This window comes from Monodelphis domestica, chromosome 4, assembly GCF_027887165.1.
Source record: "Monodelphis domestica isolate mMonDom1 chromosome 4, mMonDom1.pri, whole genome shotgun sequence".
Classification (NCBI taxonomy): domain Eukaryota; kingdom Metazoa; phylum Chordata; class Mammalia; order Didelphimorphia; family Didelphidae; genus Monodelphis; species Monodelphis domestica.
Genome location: NC_077230.1, coordinates 433,036,694 through 433,053,349, shown reverse-complemented (window position 1 = coordinate 433,053,349; position 16,656 = coordinate 433,036,694). Strand labels below are relative to the sequence as shown.

The following is a 16,656-nucleotide window of genomic DNA, read 5'->3' as shown; positions in this document are numbered from 1 at the left end:
TTGGATGTGTCTGTGGTCAGATTTGAATCCAGGACCGCCTGTTTCTAGGTCTGGCTCTTTACCCGCTGAGCTACCTTGCTGCCCCTCCCTCATACTGATTTTTTAAAAGCACTAGGTTTGGAGGTTCAAATTCCAGCTCCCACAGTTCTTAGCTGTCATACATTAAACAAATGACTATTACTTTCCAAACCTCCATTTATTTATTTGGGGAATGGGGGCAGTTTCTTGCACTGCTTTACAGCACTATTTCAAGGTGGACACTGCAAGCTTGTGAAGGACTATAAATTGAGAGCTGTTTTTATTAGAAGTCCAAAAAGTTTTGTTAACTTTCTCGGTCACTTTGATGGACACTCTGTCACCCCATTTGGAGGTTTCCTGGTAAAGACACTGGAGTAGTTGGCCATTCCCTTCTGCAGAGGAGAAAACCGAGACCAAAAGGATTAAGTGACTTGCCCAGGGTCCCACAGCTTAAGTGGCTGCAGCTAGATATGAACTCATGGCTTCCTGGTCTGGGTCTGGCACTGTTCAGGGAGCCACCCAGCTGCCTCTTACTAGCACACTCCAAATGCTCTCAGCCGCTAGAGTGGCCCACTTTATGGCTATCCCATTTCATAAATCAACCCTCGAGCCAGGAACTAGAAATCCCTTTTGGCTATGACCAGGATACCTTTTTTTAAACCCTCACCTTCCATCTTAGAATCAATACTGTGTACTGGCTCCCTGGCAGAAGGGTGGTGAGGGCTAGGCAAAGGGGGCTAAATGACTTGCCCAGGGTCACACAGCTGGGAAGTGTCTGAGGTCAGATTTGAACCCAGGACCCAGATGGGCCTCTATCCGCTGAGCCACCTAGCTGACCTCTCCAGGACACATTTTTAAGTTAATCTGTGCCATTGGCATGTTCCTGAGCGTAGAACTCAAAACAATCGTGTCCTGGTTTGTAGACTTTCTAGGTGGAAAATTTCCCTGTTGGTTTCCGTCAATCTGTTCCTAAACGGGAATCCTTGGATCCTCCATTCAGCTTTGTGTGTGGCAAATCCCACATTGGTGACATATAGCTCTCTCTATCTTGTGCCTTAGGGGCTAGGCCATTGGAATTAAGTGACTTGCCCAGGGTCCCACATCTAGGGCAAAGTGGGGGCCCGATTGGAATCCAGTGCCATCTGCTGAACCACCTGTCGGCTCCTGTGCTGTTGACCAAAGCCCACGGAGAAGGTGCTCTGAGGTCAGCCGTCCGTCCCCCAGCTCGGACTCGGAGTCGGGTCCTTGAGCTGGGGACAAAACTCGAGTCTGGTTTCTACTGATCTTCGGCTTCTACTTGGTCCGAAGCTTCAGAACCTGGCCGTTTTCCTTACACACTGCGAGTCTGGGGGGCTGCAGGGGGCCACCCGCTGGGCGCCCCCCCCCCCCAACCACAAGGAAGGGCCCTGTTCCCTGGAGGGGGCCGTGTGAGGACTCGGGCACCCTTTCCTGGCCTGCTGCCCCTTCAGAGCACTCTCAGATGCTGCTCCGCCTTTTTTCTCCTTCTTGCTTCCTGGTGAAGACAAATATTTGTCATTTGCTCCGGAGCTGGAACAGAGTGTTCCAGGCGCACGCAGAGCTCACTCCCTCCTGGTGGCAATCCAGGAAGATATTCCACAGGAAGTGCTGCTGGAAGAGAGGCCTGGCGGCTTCAGTCTTGGCAGGATGGGGGGGGGGGGCGCCAGATGGCCCGTTGGCAGGGCCCCTCCTCCTCTGCCTCTACCACTTTGTTCTGCTCCTAGGGAGGGAGGGGGAGCAGCCTATGCCCCCACGGGAGCTCCACGGGGCACTGGAGGACCCATCCGGCCTCCGAGGGAGGCAATTGTCCAGGGACTCAGCCTTGGTGGCTCTCAAAGCTCACTGGGTCATCGATATTGGGCAGAAAGAACATGCCAGCTATTGAGGCTGTCCCTGATGACGCTGGTGAGGGAAGGGCACCCTGCCCTGCCCCAGCCCGAGTCGCTCCTTCCTCCCTCCCTCCTTCCGGGGTCCGTATCACCAAATGGGCCCAGCCTGGGCCTCCTCTCACCTGCCCGCCTCATGATCCAGCTCCCCCAGCTGCGGCCCTCCTGCTTCTCCCCTGCCCACAGCTGGGCCTTTCCCCCAGGGGTCTCGGCCCTGGCTGCGGCCCTGCTCTCTGGGCCTCCCTGTACTCGGGATAAGAGGCGGGGCAGCTTCCCGGCTTGGGGGTCCCTGGTGGCGCCCCTCCCCACGTGGTAGCCACAGGCTCAGCCTAGCCCCTCCCTCCAATTCCGAAATCTCGTGGGAGAAAATGCAGCTGGCCCTTTCCATACTTATGGGCGCCTGCTGCTGGGATGGATGGCCCGCGTCTGGATTCAGCCGCGAGTGTGTCCTAGCTGTGTGACCCTGGGCAAGTCACTTCTCCTCTCCGCCTCGGTTACAGCGAGAACCAGGCCTCAGGCTCTTCCTGGTTGGCCAAGTCACAGTCTCAGTTTCCTCATCTGTCAAATGGGCGGGAGAGGACCGCCGCCCGGGCTAGGGCCGCAGCACTTCCGGGCTGAGGGTCCAAGGGGTGGGGCCGAGAGGGAGGAGCCCGGGAGGAGCCCTCCGCCCCCAGCCGCAGGGCTCCGTGGGGCTCGGACTGAAGCCGGGGCCAGCGAGGGGGCGAAGGGCCTGGCCCAGGGGCGCCAGTAGGAAGGGGAGGAGGCCTCCCGCGTCCCTCAGTGTGGGGGTGGGGGCGGAGGCGCCTCCCGCCGTCCCGGCCGCCTTTTAGGGGCGGCCCCTGCTCCAAGCCGAGTCCCGCTTTTCGGAAGGACAGCGCAGCGGCGGGCCGGAGCGTCCCTCCAGGCGCAGTCCGCACCCGCTCCGGGCGGACCGGGGAAGTCAGGGGCTGGACTCTGGGCACCCGCCCACCAGCTGCAGGCTCCGCCTCCCCCTGTCAATCACCCCGCCCCGCCCCTTCCGCGCCAGCCCGGAAGCTGAGGCACACCGTCAGTTCGCGCCGTGCGCTGGCTCGGGACGGCACGGCTTGGTTCGGCTCCGCAAGGGCGCGGACTGATGGCTTCCACGTGGACTCGGCTCGTGGGTCCCGCGCGCCCCACGGAGGGGAGCGGGTGGGCTACGCAGCCACGGGGAGTCGAGGACACGTGAGTGGCTCGTGGGGGCTCCGCGGCGGCAGCACGTAAGTGCGGGGTGCCGGGAGGGCAGAGCACGTGGCGGGACCTTGCCTCATCCTCCCCCCCCATTTGATTTGTACAATGGGCGCAGTGACTCTTTCTTTCTCCCGGCAAGAGCAACGGGCAGGCTGCCCGCGTGAACCAAAGGCCCGGAGGTGGGGACTTGGGATGGGGCAGCCGGGTAGGGCTCCCATGATGCCAGCACTGGGCTCTGAGCCTCTGAGGACAAACACGGTGCCCCCCAGGCCTTTGACTCCTGGGGGTCTGAGGAGCCCTGGCCCCGGGGGAGGTTCTCCCAGAACCCCCTGGCAGGGTGTGGGGCTCTCAGCTCTGACCTGCTTCCCTCCCCGGCAGAGGATGACTGGCCAGAGAGCACGGAAGAGCAGCTGCAGGAGCTGAGCTGAGCGAGCCGAGGCTGGGCCTCCGTTTCCCTCTCGGTACAATGGGAAGCCTGGCCCTGAGGGGCCTCCTGTGACAGGTATGGGGGGGGCACAGCCCATGATGCCAGCACCGGCTCTGAACCCCACCCCCCCCCCGACCACGTGCCCCCTGGCTCCTCTCCCAACGCTATCCTTCTCCTTACAGGTGCTGCCGCTCCCCCGGGCTTGGGTGCGAGGACTTCCCGGCCGGGCCAGGTACTTAGCAGTCGTGCATTTCTGCCCGCCCTCCCCAGCCCCGATGATGGCAGCACTGGGCTCTGAGCGCTGTGAAGACGTCGGTGCCCCCTGGGCCTTTGACTCCCAGGGGTCTGAGGGGCTGCCCGGCGGGGGGCTGGGGGGCGCCTTCCCCCCCGGCCCTCCTCAGCCTTTTCTGTCCTCCGCAGGCCCGGAAGCTCGGAGAGGAAGATGGGAAGTGCCCGGCGCTGGAGAAGACCTTCAGAGCCCCCCCCCCCCCCCCCATGGGAGACCCCAAGGGTCCGCCCTGCTGAAATAAACCGTTTGAGAAAGCTCTGGCCTGCCTTGGCGTCACTCGCACTCGCGCCGGGGAGGGAAGGGCCGGGGTGGGAGCCGGAGGCTGCTTTCGGCTGCCTCCTGGTGGCCGGGTCGGGTCCCTGCCTTTCGGGGGGGCTTCCCGGCGGGCGGGGGGCCGGGAGGGCGCCGCAGCTCGGGCCTCCGTGGGGCCGCCTTTCCCCGGGCCTGGTCGGCAGAGGGCGGCATGATTCCACTGTTGCTAGGGGAGCCGGCCGGGGCCGAGAGGCCAGGCCCCGCCATCGGCTTCGGGAAGGAGAAGCCGGCGGCGGCCATTGTGGGCTTGGAGTCATGAGTCAATTGGGCTCGGGCGGCGGCGGCCCTGCAAAGCCGACGGCCGGCGCGCCGGGGCCTGGTTTCGCTTTCTCCAGCCCCGGCTCCGGGAGAGGCTTTGCTTCGGGGGTTCCGGCCCAGGCCGGGCCAGTGGGCGTCTCTGCTCCCGGCGGCTTCGCCCCCGCCTCGACGTCTGCGCAGCCGACGGCCTTCGGCCTGGCCCCGCCGGGGCCTTCCTCAGCCTTGGCTGCCGGGAGGCTGGGCCCGGGCAGCGGCGGCCCCCCGCCCCCTCCGGGCATGCCGGGGCCCTTCGGCCGGGCCCCCGCCCCGTCCGGCTTCATTTTCAGCCAGCCTACGGCCTCGGCATCCCCCGGCTTCTCCTTCCCCCCCGGGAATGCCCCCCAGCCGGGGCCCTCGGCTTTCAAACTCGGCTCGGTGGGGAGCCCGGGGCACCCCGCGGTCCTCCCAGCCTTAGCCTTCGCCTCTGCCGCTGCCGCCCCGGCGTCCCCCGCGGCGCCTCCCACCCAGTCACTCCCGGCCTTCGGCCTGGGCGGCCTGGCCCCTTCGGGGCCCGCTGCAGGGCCCCCGGGGTCTCTGCAGGCCTCGGGCTTCAAACAGGGACCTCAGGGGGCTCTGGTCCCCGTCCTCTCGGCCCCCGCCGCCCCCGGCCCAGGCCCCGGCCCCAAGCTGTTCGCCCCTGCAGGGGGCTCCGCCCTTCAGCCCGCTCCCCCGGGCCGCCTGATGGTCGGAGCGCCTGCGCTGGGCATGCCGGGATTTGGCTTAAAGCCCCTCGGGTCCCCCAGCGTGGGCCCCAGCATGGCCCCGGCGGCCCCCGGGCAGGCTCTGAAGCCGAAGCCCTCTGCCGCCCTGGTCCCTGGCTTCCTGCCCGGCCCTGGCGCCGCCGCCGCCCTGCGGCCCCTCCCGGCTGCCGGCTTCCTCCCGGGCCCCGGCCCCGGCCCCGGCCCCGGCCCCGGCCCCGGCCCCGGCCCCGGCCCCGGCCCCGGCCCCGGTCCGGGCCCCGGCACGCCTCCCCTGGGCCGCGCGTGTCTGGGCCCCGTGCAGACCTACGCGCAGCTGGAGAACCTGATCAACAAGTGGAGCCTGGAGCTGGAGGCCCAGGAGAAGCACTTCCTGCACCAGGCCACGCAGGTGAACGCGTGGGACCGCAGCCTGCTGGAGAACGGCGAGAGGATCATGTCGCTGCACCGCGAGGTGGAGAAGGTCAAGCTGGACCAGCGGCGGCTCGACCAGGAGCTCGACTTCATCCTGGCGCAGCAGAAGGAGCTGGAGGAGCTGCTGGCCCCGCTGGAGGACGCCGTCCGCGAGCAGGGCGGCTCCATCTACCTGCAGCACGCCGACGAGGAGCGCGAGCGCACCTACCAGCTGGCCGAGACCATCGACGCGCAGCTCAAGCGCATGGCCCGGGACCTCAAGGACGTCATCGAGCACCTGAACGCGGCCGGCGGCCCGCCCGACGCGGCCGATCCGCTGCAGCAGGTGTGCCGCATTCTGAACGCTCACACCGACTCCCTGCAGTGGGTCGACCAGAACTCCGCTCTGCTGCAGCGCAAGGTGGAGGAGGTGGCCAAGGTCTTCGAGGAGCGGCGCAAGGAGCAGGAGCGCGGCTACGGCCTGGCCTTTGATTAAACGGTCCCCGTGTCCAGGCTCGCGGTGTCCTTGTGCTCTTGTTCGTCGCCTTTCCCTCGCGGAGACCCTGGCCGAGTCGCTGCGCCCCGTTGCCTAGCCCTAGTGGCCCTTCTGCCTCGAACCCAACCACAGTAGGGGGTCCAAGAGGGAAGGGAAGAGCCCTGTCACTCCCTCTCTTGAAAGGACCAAAAGCCCTGGGGCTAGAAGGCCCCGCCCGGAGTTCTGATCCAGCTTCTCTTCGCCCTGTTTGTTTCCATTGACTTCTCTGGCAGTGGGGTCCCACCGGGGAGAGGGGGAGGGAGACCCGCGGTGGCAGGGCGAGAGCCCCTTTTTTCAGGCTAGAAGAGGGCCTTGGGGGAGCCCACCTGCCCCCAGGGGAGGCGCCGCTGTGACTCTAGCGCCCCTGCTGCCCCTTCCTGCCCCAGAGGAGTGGGCTGCTCACAGTGTGGCTGTGTGAAGTGTGTATGCTTGAAGTTTGGGCTTGCTCTTCTCGGTGTGGCGGAGGCCCTCGTAGACAAGGCAGCAATTAAATGCAGATTGAATCGTCTCACACGTGTGGTTGTCTAACTCCGAAAGTGAAACCTGGGCTAGGCAGGATTTCTCCAACCAGGGAAAGGCCCTGGGGCTCAGCCTTGCCTAAGGTCACCCAGCTAGGAGGGAAAGTGGAGCACAGAGCCCGGAGCTAGTCTAAGCCCCTCCCACACACCAAGCCTGAGGCAAATTTCCCTTCCTCCGTGCTGGGGCTAGTCCGGATGTCCCCCCTCCTGCAGCCACCCTAGCCCACCCAAGCATTTCCCACCTGGACTGTAGCCATGGCCTCCTCACTCTCCCTTCCCCATTCATCCCGCTAGCTCCGGAGTAGTACAGAGTGCTGGCCTGGAACCAGAAGAACTGAGTTCGAATCGGCCTCAGACACTTCCTGGCTGGATGACCCTGGGCAAGTCACTTAACCCTCATTGCCTAGCCCTTGCTGCTCTTCCGCCTCAGAACTGATACTAAGGCAAAAGGTAAGGGTAGACCCCCACCCCCACCCCATGACCACTGTGGGCCCGGCACCTAGTAGGGCTCCATCAATGTTGTCCTTGGGTCCTCCTCCCCGTGACCCCACTGAGCCTTTTCTTGGCAGAGATACTGGGGCGGTTGGCCATTTCCTTCTCAGCTCATTTTTCAGGTGAGGAAACAGGCCAGCAGGGTGAAGTGACTTGCCCAGGGTCACCTGGCTAGGATGTGTCTGAAGCTGAATTTAATTCATGAAAGTGCGTTTTCCCGGCCCCAGGCTGGGCTCTGGGTCTCCAGCTACTTCCACCGGGTGGTCCTTCCGAAAATGTCCGTTGTGGAGGGAGACAATAAGTGGGAAACTCCCGGGTGGCAGGCCAGAAGCTCCCTTCCTTCCCTGTCAGGGCCTGCCAGTGGATCCCACGCCAAGTCCTTAGCCGTCGCGCCCCTCCCCCCTTCCCACGCTCTCTTCCAGCATTGCCCGCTTGCGGTTCTTCACACGGGCCATCCCAGCTCCCGTCTCTGCTCCGGCTGTGCTCCCGCCCGCGGCCGCCTCCTCCAGGAAGTCTCCGCTGATGCCCAGGTTCTCGTGCCTCTGGCTGAACTATCCGCTTCTCTGGCTCCGGAAGGCAGAGCTGCGGGGCTCCCAGCATCTCCCCAAAGCTCTGGCTTCCAGAGCTGGATCAGAACCGCGAAGAGTGGCCGCCGGGGCGGCAGGGTCATGGCCGTGCTGTCTGAGTGGGGGAGCGGCCGAGAGACCTGCAGGGAGTAAGGCAGGGCTCGCACTCAGTACCCGCCGCAGCCCCAGGGCAGGGCCCTTCCAATTCACCCCGAGGGCCCTGGGGAGGAAGATGCCGCCCACCCAGGGAGACGTCTGCGGAGTGGCCAACTCGGACGGGTCCCCAGGGTGGGGTGGGAGACACAACTCCGAAGAATCCCAGAGTGACCCCATCAGGGAACTTCCCAAAAGGCCCTGGGGCAGTGGGTGGAGAACTGGCCTGGAGAGGGGAGCTCCTCAGTCACTTCCCAGCTGGGCGACCCTGGGCAAGTCCCTTTACCCCGTGGGCCTAGCCCTTCGCACTCTTTGGCGCGATCAGGGCCCAGTCGTGCGTCCAAGACAGAAGGGAAGGAGTTAACAGCCTCCCTCCTCCCCTCCGGGTGGGGGCTGCCGCAGCAGGATCAGGGAGGGCCCTGGGGGCGTGAACATCCTGCAGCTAGAACCAATGACGGCCCGGGAGGACCAGGGGGATGACGTCATGGGGAGCGAGAGACGGGGCGGGGACGAGTCTCCGAGGCCAGCACAAGTCCTTGGAGGGGCCAAAATAGAAAAGGAGACAATCCTGGCCTCCCCCACCCCTGCTTCTGCTTGTCTTGGCCTCCCGGCTCCCCCCAGCCCACGTGCCCCATTGCACGCCCTCCCTTCTCCTGGCCCAAATCCCTCCTTCCCGCCACTGCCAAAGGGCTTCTCTGAACTCGCTGCTCTCCTGCTCTCCTGTTCCCGTGGCTCCCTAGTGCTTCCGGGATGAAACGGAAAAGCTCCCTTTGGGGACTCACGCATTCCCCAGGCTGCCCGGGCTGGCCTCGGGCTCCCCAAGCCCTCTCTCCTCCCAGTTAGCAGCCCAGCCTAGCTCTCCTGCTCCCCGCTGCGCCTGGCCTCCCCCAACCACCCCCAATGGCCGGCCTTCAGGTCTCTGCCTCTCTCCCACGCTCTCTCCTCGCGCTACCTGCGGGGGCTGGGGGAGGGGAATGTTTCTGCCCTAGCACAGAGTGGGTGGTCCTTAAGGAGCACCCTTGGGCCCGCTGGTTGTGACATGGCCCACTGGCTCAGAGCAGAGGCCGCAGGAAGCTCGGCAGGGTCCGGCCAGCCAGTGGGGATGCAGAGAGGGCGAGGGGCAGGTCCGGGATGTAAGGGGGGTCTGGAGGGAGAGTCGGCACACCGAATGGCTGCCCTGGACTCCGGAGTGCGAATTCTGCCGAGACACTTCCTAGATCCCGGGCAATTCCCTTTTCCCTGCTGGCCTCAGTCTCCTTAGCTGTAAAATGAGCTGGAGAAGGAACCCAACCGCCACCGGGGCCAGATGAGGCCACAAATCACGGAAGCTACTGACAACGCCTCAGCAGCCACTAGTCAGTGCTGGACTGGCCGAAGAAGTGGCTGCATGTCTGAAGACTTTGGGGGTCAAGAACTGCCCAAACCCAGGCTTCGGGGCCTGCACTGCATAAGGCTGAGCAAAAGGGGGCATCTGGGTGGCTCAGTGGATGGAGTCAGACCTAGAGACAGGATGTCCTGGGTTCAAATCTGGCCCCAGACACTTCCCAGCTGTGGGACCCTGGGCAAGTCACTTGACCCCCCACCGCCTAGCCCTTCCCACTCTTCTGCCTTGGAACACAGTATGGATTCGAAGATGGAAGGTGAGGGTTAAAAAAAAGGCTGAGCAAAGGCTGCAGGGCTCACTTCAGGGGCCTACCGGGATGTCAAGGGAGGATCCTGGGCTCTGCTGGCCTCCTGACGGCAACACCTGGACGGGAGGGTCACAGGGCACTGACACAGGCAACTGGGTGGTCCAGTGGTCAGAGAGCCAGGCCTGGAGCCCCCCACTTCCCTCTCACTGCTAGAGCCAGGTCAGCCTTTGACCAAACTCAGGCCAAGGAGCTCTCCGGAGAATGGGGCCCCTTGAGTGAGGGGGCAGCCCCACACTGCCACCAGAGCCCCCCCTTTCTAACGGACTCTTTGCATATGCCACTTCCCAATTGCTGCTTCCTCAGGGGAAACGTGAGGGAGACAAGGTCACCTCATCACACAGAAAGCTGGGTATTCTGAGCTTCTTTGTTTTAAGTGGGTCTTCCCACTTGTCCTCTGGCTCCAAAAGAAAGAGCCCTTGGCTGCTGGGGGGAATGTTAGAGGCACCTCCGGGCCTTGGGGCCCCCCTGGAGGGCTCCCAGTGCGAAAGACCTGCTGAGGAGGAGAAAGGGAAGACCCTGGACGGCAAGGAAACTGTCCTCTTAAAGCCCTGGAGTGAATGGGGAGGAGGAGCCTGCCTCGGGCCACTCTCCTGGGAGCCAGAGGAGCACAGACCTGGGGGTAATAGGGAGACACAGAGACACAGAGAGACCCAGAGAGAAGCAGACAGAGAGAGACAGAGACAGAGAGCCACAGACACGGAGAGAGACAGACAGAAACAGAGAGACAGAGACACAGACAGAGACAGAGAGCCACAGACACAGACAGAGACAGAGAGCCACAGACACGGAGAGAGACAGACAGAAACAGAGAGACAGAGACACAGACAGAGACAGAGAGCCACAGACACAGACAGAGACAGAGAGCCACAGACACGGAGAGAGACAGACAGAAACAGAGAGACAGAGACACAGACAGAGACAGAGAGCCACAGACACAGACAGAGACAGAGAGCCACAGACACGGAGAGAGACAGACAGAAACAGAGAGACAGAGACACAGACAGAGACAGAGAGCCACAGACACAGACAGAGACAGAGAGCCACAGACACGGAGAGAGACAGACAGAAACAGAGAGACAGAGACACAGACAGAGACAGAGACACAGAGAGACACGGAGACAGAGACAGGCCAGGACGCTCCAGACTGCGCAGCCACAGGAACGCGCCGGGATTCCTGCTGGGGCTCGGGCCAGCCTGCTCCCAAGTGAGAGTCCCTGCCCTCAGGGAGTTTACATTGTCTCGGAAGCGGCCCGCTCGCCCCTACCAAAGGCCTGCGCCCGGCCTTGGCCTCTTCCTTCCTTTCACTGGCTTAAACACAAGCTGACCCGCCGAGGGGTGGTCGGGCTCCGAGCTGGCCTCAGGCACGTCCAAGCCCAGGGCCGCGGCTTCCCGGTGGCTCCCAGTTTAACAAGCGGCTCTCGCCCAATGTCAGCGCGGGGCTGGCAGCGCAATCTGCGGGCGCCCCGCACGCCTCTCTCTAGACAGGAAGAGGGGACGGAACCAGAGGATGAGGAGGTCGCTGGGCCTTTCCGGGCTTGGAGTTTCTGGGGCAGGTGAGTGGGGGTGGGGCGGGGGTGGCCCGGAAGGCTCCCCAGTACCAAGAACTGTTATTACCGGGCTGAGGCCCAGTCCGCCTGGGGGAAGGGGACGGGGCCTCCGCACAATCCCCACGTGGCCCTGGTCTGGGGGCGCTTCTCTGCGTAGTCTGTCTGTAGTTTCTGCAAGTTTCCTGTGTCCACCCAGTCTGCCTGTCGCTGCAGCCTCTGCACGGTCTCCGGTCCCCCCCCCCCCCCCCGACTTTGGGATTCTCCACACAATCTGTCTCTCACTTCTGTCTCTCCTCGGTCCCTGGGGGTCTCTGTAGCCTCCCTCATATCTCTCCATGATCGGGGTTTCTGGTGTCTCTGCACAATCTCTGCGTCTCTACAGTGTACAGACACTGGGGGAGGGGAGGCCTCTGCAGGCTCCTTTGTCTCTATTGGCTCTGCAGGTGTCCAAGGCTCCGCCCCTGGTCCCGTCTGTCAAAGGCCAGTCAGCAGGGTGTGCAGTGCGCAAGCGCAAGGGGGGGGGGGCAACCCTGAATAGCTAAGAGCGCACGCGCAGTCCAAGAAGCCCTTGGTGCTTGTACCGTACATAAGGCTGGGGGCCAAAGACAGCGGCGGGTCTGCGCATGCGCCGCGCTGGACGTCCCCTGTGGATGGATCTCACGTGACCTGGGGGCCGAGGGAGGCGGGGTAGGTGCAGCCACGTGGCAACCCGATGGTTGCCCGACTTCTCTCCCCCTGGCGCCTACTGTGCCTCCCACGGCCCAGTCCCCCGGTATTCCCACCTCTGGGACACCTCTCTGGCTCTCTCTGAGCCTCAGTTTCGCCTTCCGGGACCCGGAGGATCCTCCCAAGGAATCAGAATCGCCCAGCCTAGAAAAGAGGAGGCTCTAGCCAGTGTTGGGGGGCTTCCTCCGCTGCCCCCTCCGAGTGTCCTCCTTTGCTTTCGGGCCACCCCCACTGCCTAGTGGAGCCGCTCGGCCGTCCCTGTGACCAAGCCCGAACAGGAAGGCAGGCTCAGGCTTGGGTCTGCCGCTGCCCGCCCAATGGCTGCGGCGAGCCGGGAGGGAGCCAGCCCTTGGGAGGCTTTCCAGCACTGGGGGCCCGGACAGCTCCCAGGCCGGGCCACTGGAGGAGCCTGCGCCGCCCGAGGGCTCTCTGCCGCGGGCCCCCCCCCAGGCAGGACAGGGGGCTGCGGCCCCGAAGCCCAAGGGCACCCCTAATTCCGACAGCATTAATGGCCCCCGGGTTCTGCAGCCTGCCCGGCAGCCTGAGGCCGCTGAGGAGAAACAAGCGCCACCACCTCCAGGCAGCCAGGTCCCTGAGCTCTGCCTTGCCCTCCTTCCCATGCCCAGCAGTCAGTGGGCTCAGAGGAGGAGGGACAGCATTCTGGGGGCAGCTTCTCGGCTGGACCCTGAAAATGGCAGGAGCCAAGCCTGAGCGCCCCCTCAGGAAGCTGGGCAGCCCGTCAGCCATCCTGCCCTCAGCCATTGAAGCCCATCCTTTCTTCGTCTTGGGGTCCACTGGGACCGGGTGTCTCTTTATTGGGCCCAGGCCTGCCTCCTCCTTTCTTCCCTCCTGTCTTCCATCATTTCCCCTCCCAGCGTCTCCTGCCCAGACTCAGAACACCTGGAGAAGCAGGCAGAGCCTGGGGGAATCCCTTCTCTGGTGGAACTGTGTCTGTGTGTCATGCATGTATGTGGGTCTTAGTCTGGCCCCAGGCCCCATCCCTACCTCCAGAGGAGCTCCACCCAGACTGGATCGAGATCGTGCCTGCCTTGGAACCAGGCTTTTGGGGCTGCCCATAGTGGGTGCAGAGCATGCCGGGCCTGGAGTCAGGAAGCCTGGGTTCAAGTCTGGCTCAGAGGCCGCCGCCTCCCTATGTGACTGGACAGCGAAGGGTCTCAGGTATGAGGAGTCCTCTTCAGAGGCTGACTCCAATGAGCAAAGGCTCCTGGATTTCTGGTAGTTCACGGACTGACGGATGACAGATGGAGCCTCTGGGACTAGGGGCGCAGCAGCAGCGGCCCGGGCAGATGGAAAGGGCCCATCCGAAGAGGGCTGCTCCAGGGCTCCAGGAAGGTGCTGAATAGTCTTCCTGAGCAAGCGGCTGTACAGCTGGGTTAGGTCCTCGTTCCTTTCCCGTGTGGTTGGACACCAATATTGTGTCAAGACTCTGCTGGCCCTTGTTTGACTGACATCCCCAAACCCCAGAGCTGGAATCCTAGAATAAACAATGCAGCGGCCTCAGCTCTGTGTGCCCTGGCTCGCCAACACGGCACTCAAGATCTCTCTTGTCTGTCTGTCCAACCTGTGCCTCTTCTGCCCATCCTTAATCCTCCCCTATTGCTTTCCCAGGCTTCAGCCTCCCTCCACACCACTCCTGTAGGGGCAGTCACTTCACCCTGCTGGCCTCAGTTTCCTCATCTGTCAAATGAGCTGGAGAAGGGCATAGCCAACCCCCAGAATCTGTCAGGAGAAAACAATAGGGCTTTAGAGATTTGGCAAGTCCAGGGAGAGGCTGGAGAAGCTGAGCCCTCAGCGGGACAAGACTTGCTCAAAGTCTTCCTGCCGCTGGGCTCTGCCCTTCTATGCTTCCTTTGAGACCCTGGACAGCACCCGAGCCCCCAGCTCTCCTCCCCAGCCCGGGCTCAGGTCCTTCTCAACTGCTCCATGTGAGCAAGGGAAGCCCTTCCCCAATGCCCTCACTTGGTTTCCCCTCAGCCCCTGGCAGCCCTCTGGGTCAGGACAGTTGTTGCCCTGGGGAGGAGCCTGGAGCAGGACAGCTGCCAAGGGGCTGGGGCTGGGGAGGAGATGGGCACCAGCTGATGCCTTTGTTCTGCCCTGACTCTTGTCTTGGCTCAATTCAGAGAGGGTACTCACCAGCTGGTAAGTGACTCACCCAGGGTCCCACAGCCAAGAAGCATCTGAGGCCAGCTCAGCCCAGGTCCTCCTGGCTCCAGGCCTTTGCGATGCCCCTGGTTGGCAAAATGCTTCAACCCCTCCATGGCTTCCAAACTCACTACCTCCCAGCCATCCCATTTCAGATGGCCTCCCTCCCAGAATCTCCCCTGCCCCTTGGGTAGGGCCTGGCCACTGGCTGCCCTGCCATGAGCCCAGAGGCACTCTGGGCTGGCCCTCCCTGGATGATGCTCTCCTGGGGCCCAGCTCAACAGCTGGGAGGGGGAGGTGACATCCTGGCCGAGGGTCCCTCTGAGGGGCATTTCCCGGGGCAGAGGTGGAGGCTCCCCTGAGAGAGGGACAGTAAGGACAGTTGGAGGAAGGGCCAGAGCTCTGACAGCTCTCCCAGGAGAAAGGCCCTGCTCGGCTGTGCCAGCCAGCTAGGACCCAGGTGGGCACTGGCTTCCCTGACATCCTCCTCACTTTCCTTCCCACCTTCTCTGGGGTGGGAACCGGTCCCCTGGGGAGGGGCAGAGTGCCACCTGCTGGGGGCCGCCTGCAAGGGCACCACCAAGCTAAAGGGCAGAATTCTGGCAGGCAGGACAAGAGGACAGCCCTCCTGTGCCAAGGCTGCTCTGGGTCAGGACGGTGCTGCCGGGGCAGAGGCTGGGCGGGTTCAGGGCCGGGGAGGGGGGTCTTTATGGTCGGAGCTCTACAGCCCCCTGAGCAGTCTCAGAAGGGGGGGGCCTGTGGGGTGGGGGTGGGGGCTCCTGCCCTCCAGCCACTCCATAATCCCAGTGCAACAAACAGCTGGCGTTTAAGAGACACAGACTGCCACGCTGGTTTGGGACTCATGACTAGTAACGTTTATTTCATAAAGGAGGGACAGAAAGGACTCGGATAAGGTCACCAGGCAGTCTCCCATCTCCTGCTGGTGCCTTAACACCGTGCTGGGCTTCTCCTCCAGGGCCACCAAGCCCTTCCCGTGGGGTTACTGAGGACAAGACTTTGGCCAGAAGTCGGCTGAGCTTTCTGGGGTTCCTCCTCCAGCCCCATCCTGGGCAGCACTGCTGAGTGTCTGGGGGCAGGGGGAGGCAACAGAGAAGGGAGAAGGGAGGAGCCTGCATCAGACTTCCAGGGACGGGGAGATCACTACCTCCAGGACAGGCTGGGTGTTGTGTCCTGGCTGCCTTTGGCGGGTCCTGCCCGGCATCAGGCTGTGTGTGTGAGGGCTGGCCCCTGGGGACCCCTTGTCTGTCTGGGCTCAGAGGAGAGATCCCAGGGGCAGGCAGGGAGGTCTGGGTGGGTGTTGAAGGAGGAATTCAGGAGGCACCCCAAAGGGTGCTGGAGGAGGGGGCATTGGCCTAGGGGAGGGTCAGGGCTGCCTGTGAGCCCCCTAGTGGGGGAATTCACAGATATAATAGAATCGGCGGCCGCAGTCGTGATCCCACCAGGAGCCATCGTCCGAGGCCTGGGCCACACAGTTCTCTGCTCTCCCCCGTTGGGTTGGTCTGGCCCCAGAGCAGGGTGGCCCGGGCCACCAGGGGTGGGAGCAGCCCCAGGGCCCCCCAGGGGCAGGGCCCGATGCCAGGCAAAGAAGGACACTCGCTGGTTGTTCTCAAAGAGGTAGAGGGCCCTCTGCCCTCCGATCGTGGATGCCCAGCCACACGGGCCAATTATAGGGGGCCAGGCTGGCCTTCAGGTACCGGCTCAGGGCCTCCATCTGGGCCTGGTCAGCGGGCATGGCCAGGCTGCCCCCACGCTCCCTGCACTGGGCATGGGCTGCCTTTTGGTCCTGGAAATCCCGAAACAAGAGGAAGCACTTGTGGCCCAGGCGGAGGCCTTTGAGGCAGCCTGTAAGAAGCAGGATGCCCAGGGTCGGTGTGGAGGTCTGCATTAGCTCTGAGCCCCCAGTGGGCCCTCAACCCCAGCCCCGCCATCTGACGTCCCCCAAGACCATTGCCCTCGTCCTTCCCCAATGGACCCCCGCCTTAGGCTCTCACCCTGCAGGCGCCCACGCTCCTGCCTCCCCTGTTTCTGAGCCTCCTCCATGGCCTCCAGGGCTTCCCGGGTGTCTCTGGCCTCTTCCTCAGCAGCTGAAGCCCCCGAGACAGCTCTGCTACGCGGGCGTCCAGAGTGTACAGTCTAACGTGCAGCTGATGCAGCCCAGAGTCCAGCCCGGTGAGGCGGCCCACTGGGGAGAGAGAGATCCAGAAGGGGCGCAGGCCCACCGGTCAGAGAGGGAGGGGGCAAACTGGCTGGCTCAGGGGGTGTCCAGAGGGGCTGCTGGCTTGTGGTTTGCTCCCAGCTTGTTCCCGGAAAGACATGGAAGAGGGCTGAGGAGGGGGGACTAAGCCTGGGTGCAGTCCAGGGTCTGAAGGGTGCCTTCCCCCCCCCCCACCCCCGCACTCACAGGACATAGGAAATGGCATCCTCAGGGGTGGGGGACGGTGTGGGGCTGAGGGTGGAAGCCTCAACGGGGCTCTCCTCCAGCTCTTCCTCCTCCTCTTCTCCCCCAGCCCCCCCCTCCGAAGCTGCTGGGAAGGAGGACAACTCCAGGGCCTCCTGTAAGTGCTGGCAGAGGAGGGGAGCTGGGGTGACCCTTTGGGCCCAAGGCCCGCCTGCAGCCCTCCCCCCGGATCCCCATCTCTGGTTCCTCTGATCCCCCTCTCTATCCACCCACTCACACTCCTCCAAAGGACTTGTCCA

General features: G+C 63.6%; 2 protein-coding genes, 1 long non-coding RNA gene and 2 other non-coding genes across 5 annotated transcripts in view; 3 read left to right on the top strand and 2 right to left on the bottom strand.

Moving 5' to 3' along the window:
• The first annotated feature begins 3,339 nt into the window (after positions 1-3,339).
• On the top strand, positions 3,340-3,430 carry LOC130454208 (small nucleolar RNA SNORD88). Its single transcript, XR_008911881.1, has one exon. It is a non-coding gene; the product is annotated as a small nucleolar RNA SNORD88 (small nucleolar RNA).
• A 395-nt stretch (positions 3,431-3,825) lies between these two features.
• Positions 3,826-3,914, top strand: LOC130454209 (small nucleolar RNA SNORD88). Its single transcript, XR_008911882.1, has one exon. It is a non-coding gene; the product is annotated as a small nucleolar RNA SNORD88 (small nucleolar RNA).
• A 500-nt stretch (positions 3,915-4,414) lies between these two features.
• On the top strand, positions 4,415-6,062 carry NUP62 (nucleoporin 62). The gene has a single exon (XM_056825608.1). The coding sequence runs from the start codon at positions 4,415-4,417 to the stop codon at positions 6,041-6,043; it is 1,629 nt and encodes a 542-aa protein (XP_056681586.1). The 3' UTR covers positions 6,044-6,062.
• A 1,207-nt stretch (positions 6,063-7,269) lies between these two features.
• LOC130458823 (uncharacterized) lies at positions 7,270-11,507 on the bottom strand. The gene is made up of 2 exons (XR_008918198.1): positions 11,332-11,507; positions 7,270-7,798 (listed from the first exon to the last, which is right to left on the bottom strand). It is a non-coding gene; the product is annotated as an uncharacterized LOC130458823 (long non-coding RNA).
• Positions 11,508-14,790: 3,283 nt separating this feature from the next.
• Positions 14,791-16,656, bottom strand: part of CLEC11A (C-type lectin domain containing 11A) — a 21,768-nt gene continuing 19,902 nt past the window's right edge. Inside the window, 6 exon segments of the mRNA XM_056826248.1 lie at positions 14,791-15,441; positions 15,444-15,579; positions 15,581-15,801; positions 15,951-16,034; positions 16,037-16,141; positions 16,362-16,638. Of these exon segments, the coding sequence (XP_056682226.1) occupies positions 15,344-15,441; positions 15,444-15,579; positions 15,581-15,801; positions 15,951-16,034; positions 16,037-16,141; positions 16,362-16,638 (921 nt within the window). The 3' untranslated portion in view covers positions 14,791-15,343.

Coding starts and splice junctions, on each gene's coding strand:
- NUP62 (XM_056825608.1), top strand. CDS start 4,415: ATGAGTCAATTGGGCTCGGGCGGCGGCGGCCCTGCAAAGCCGACGGCC.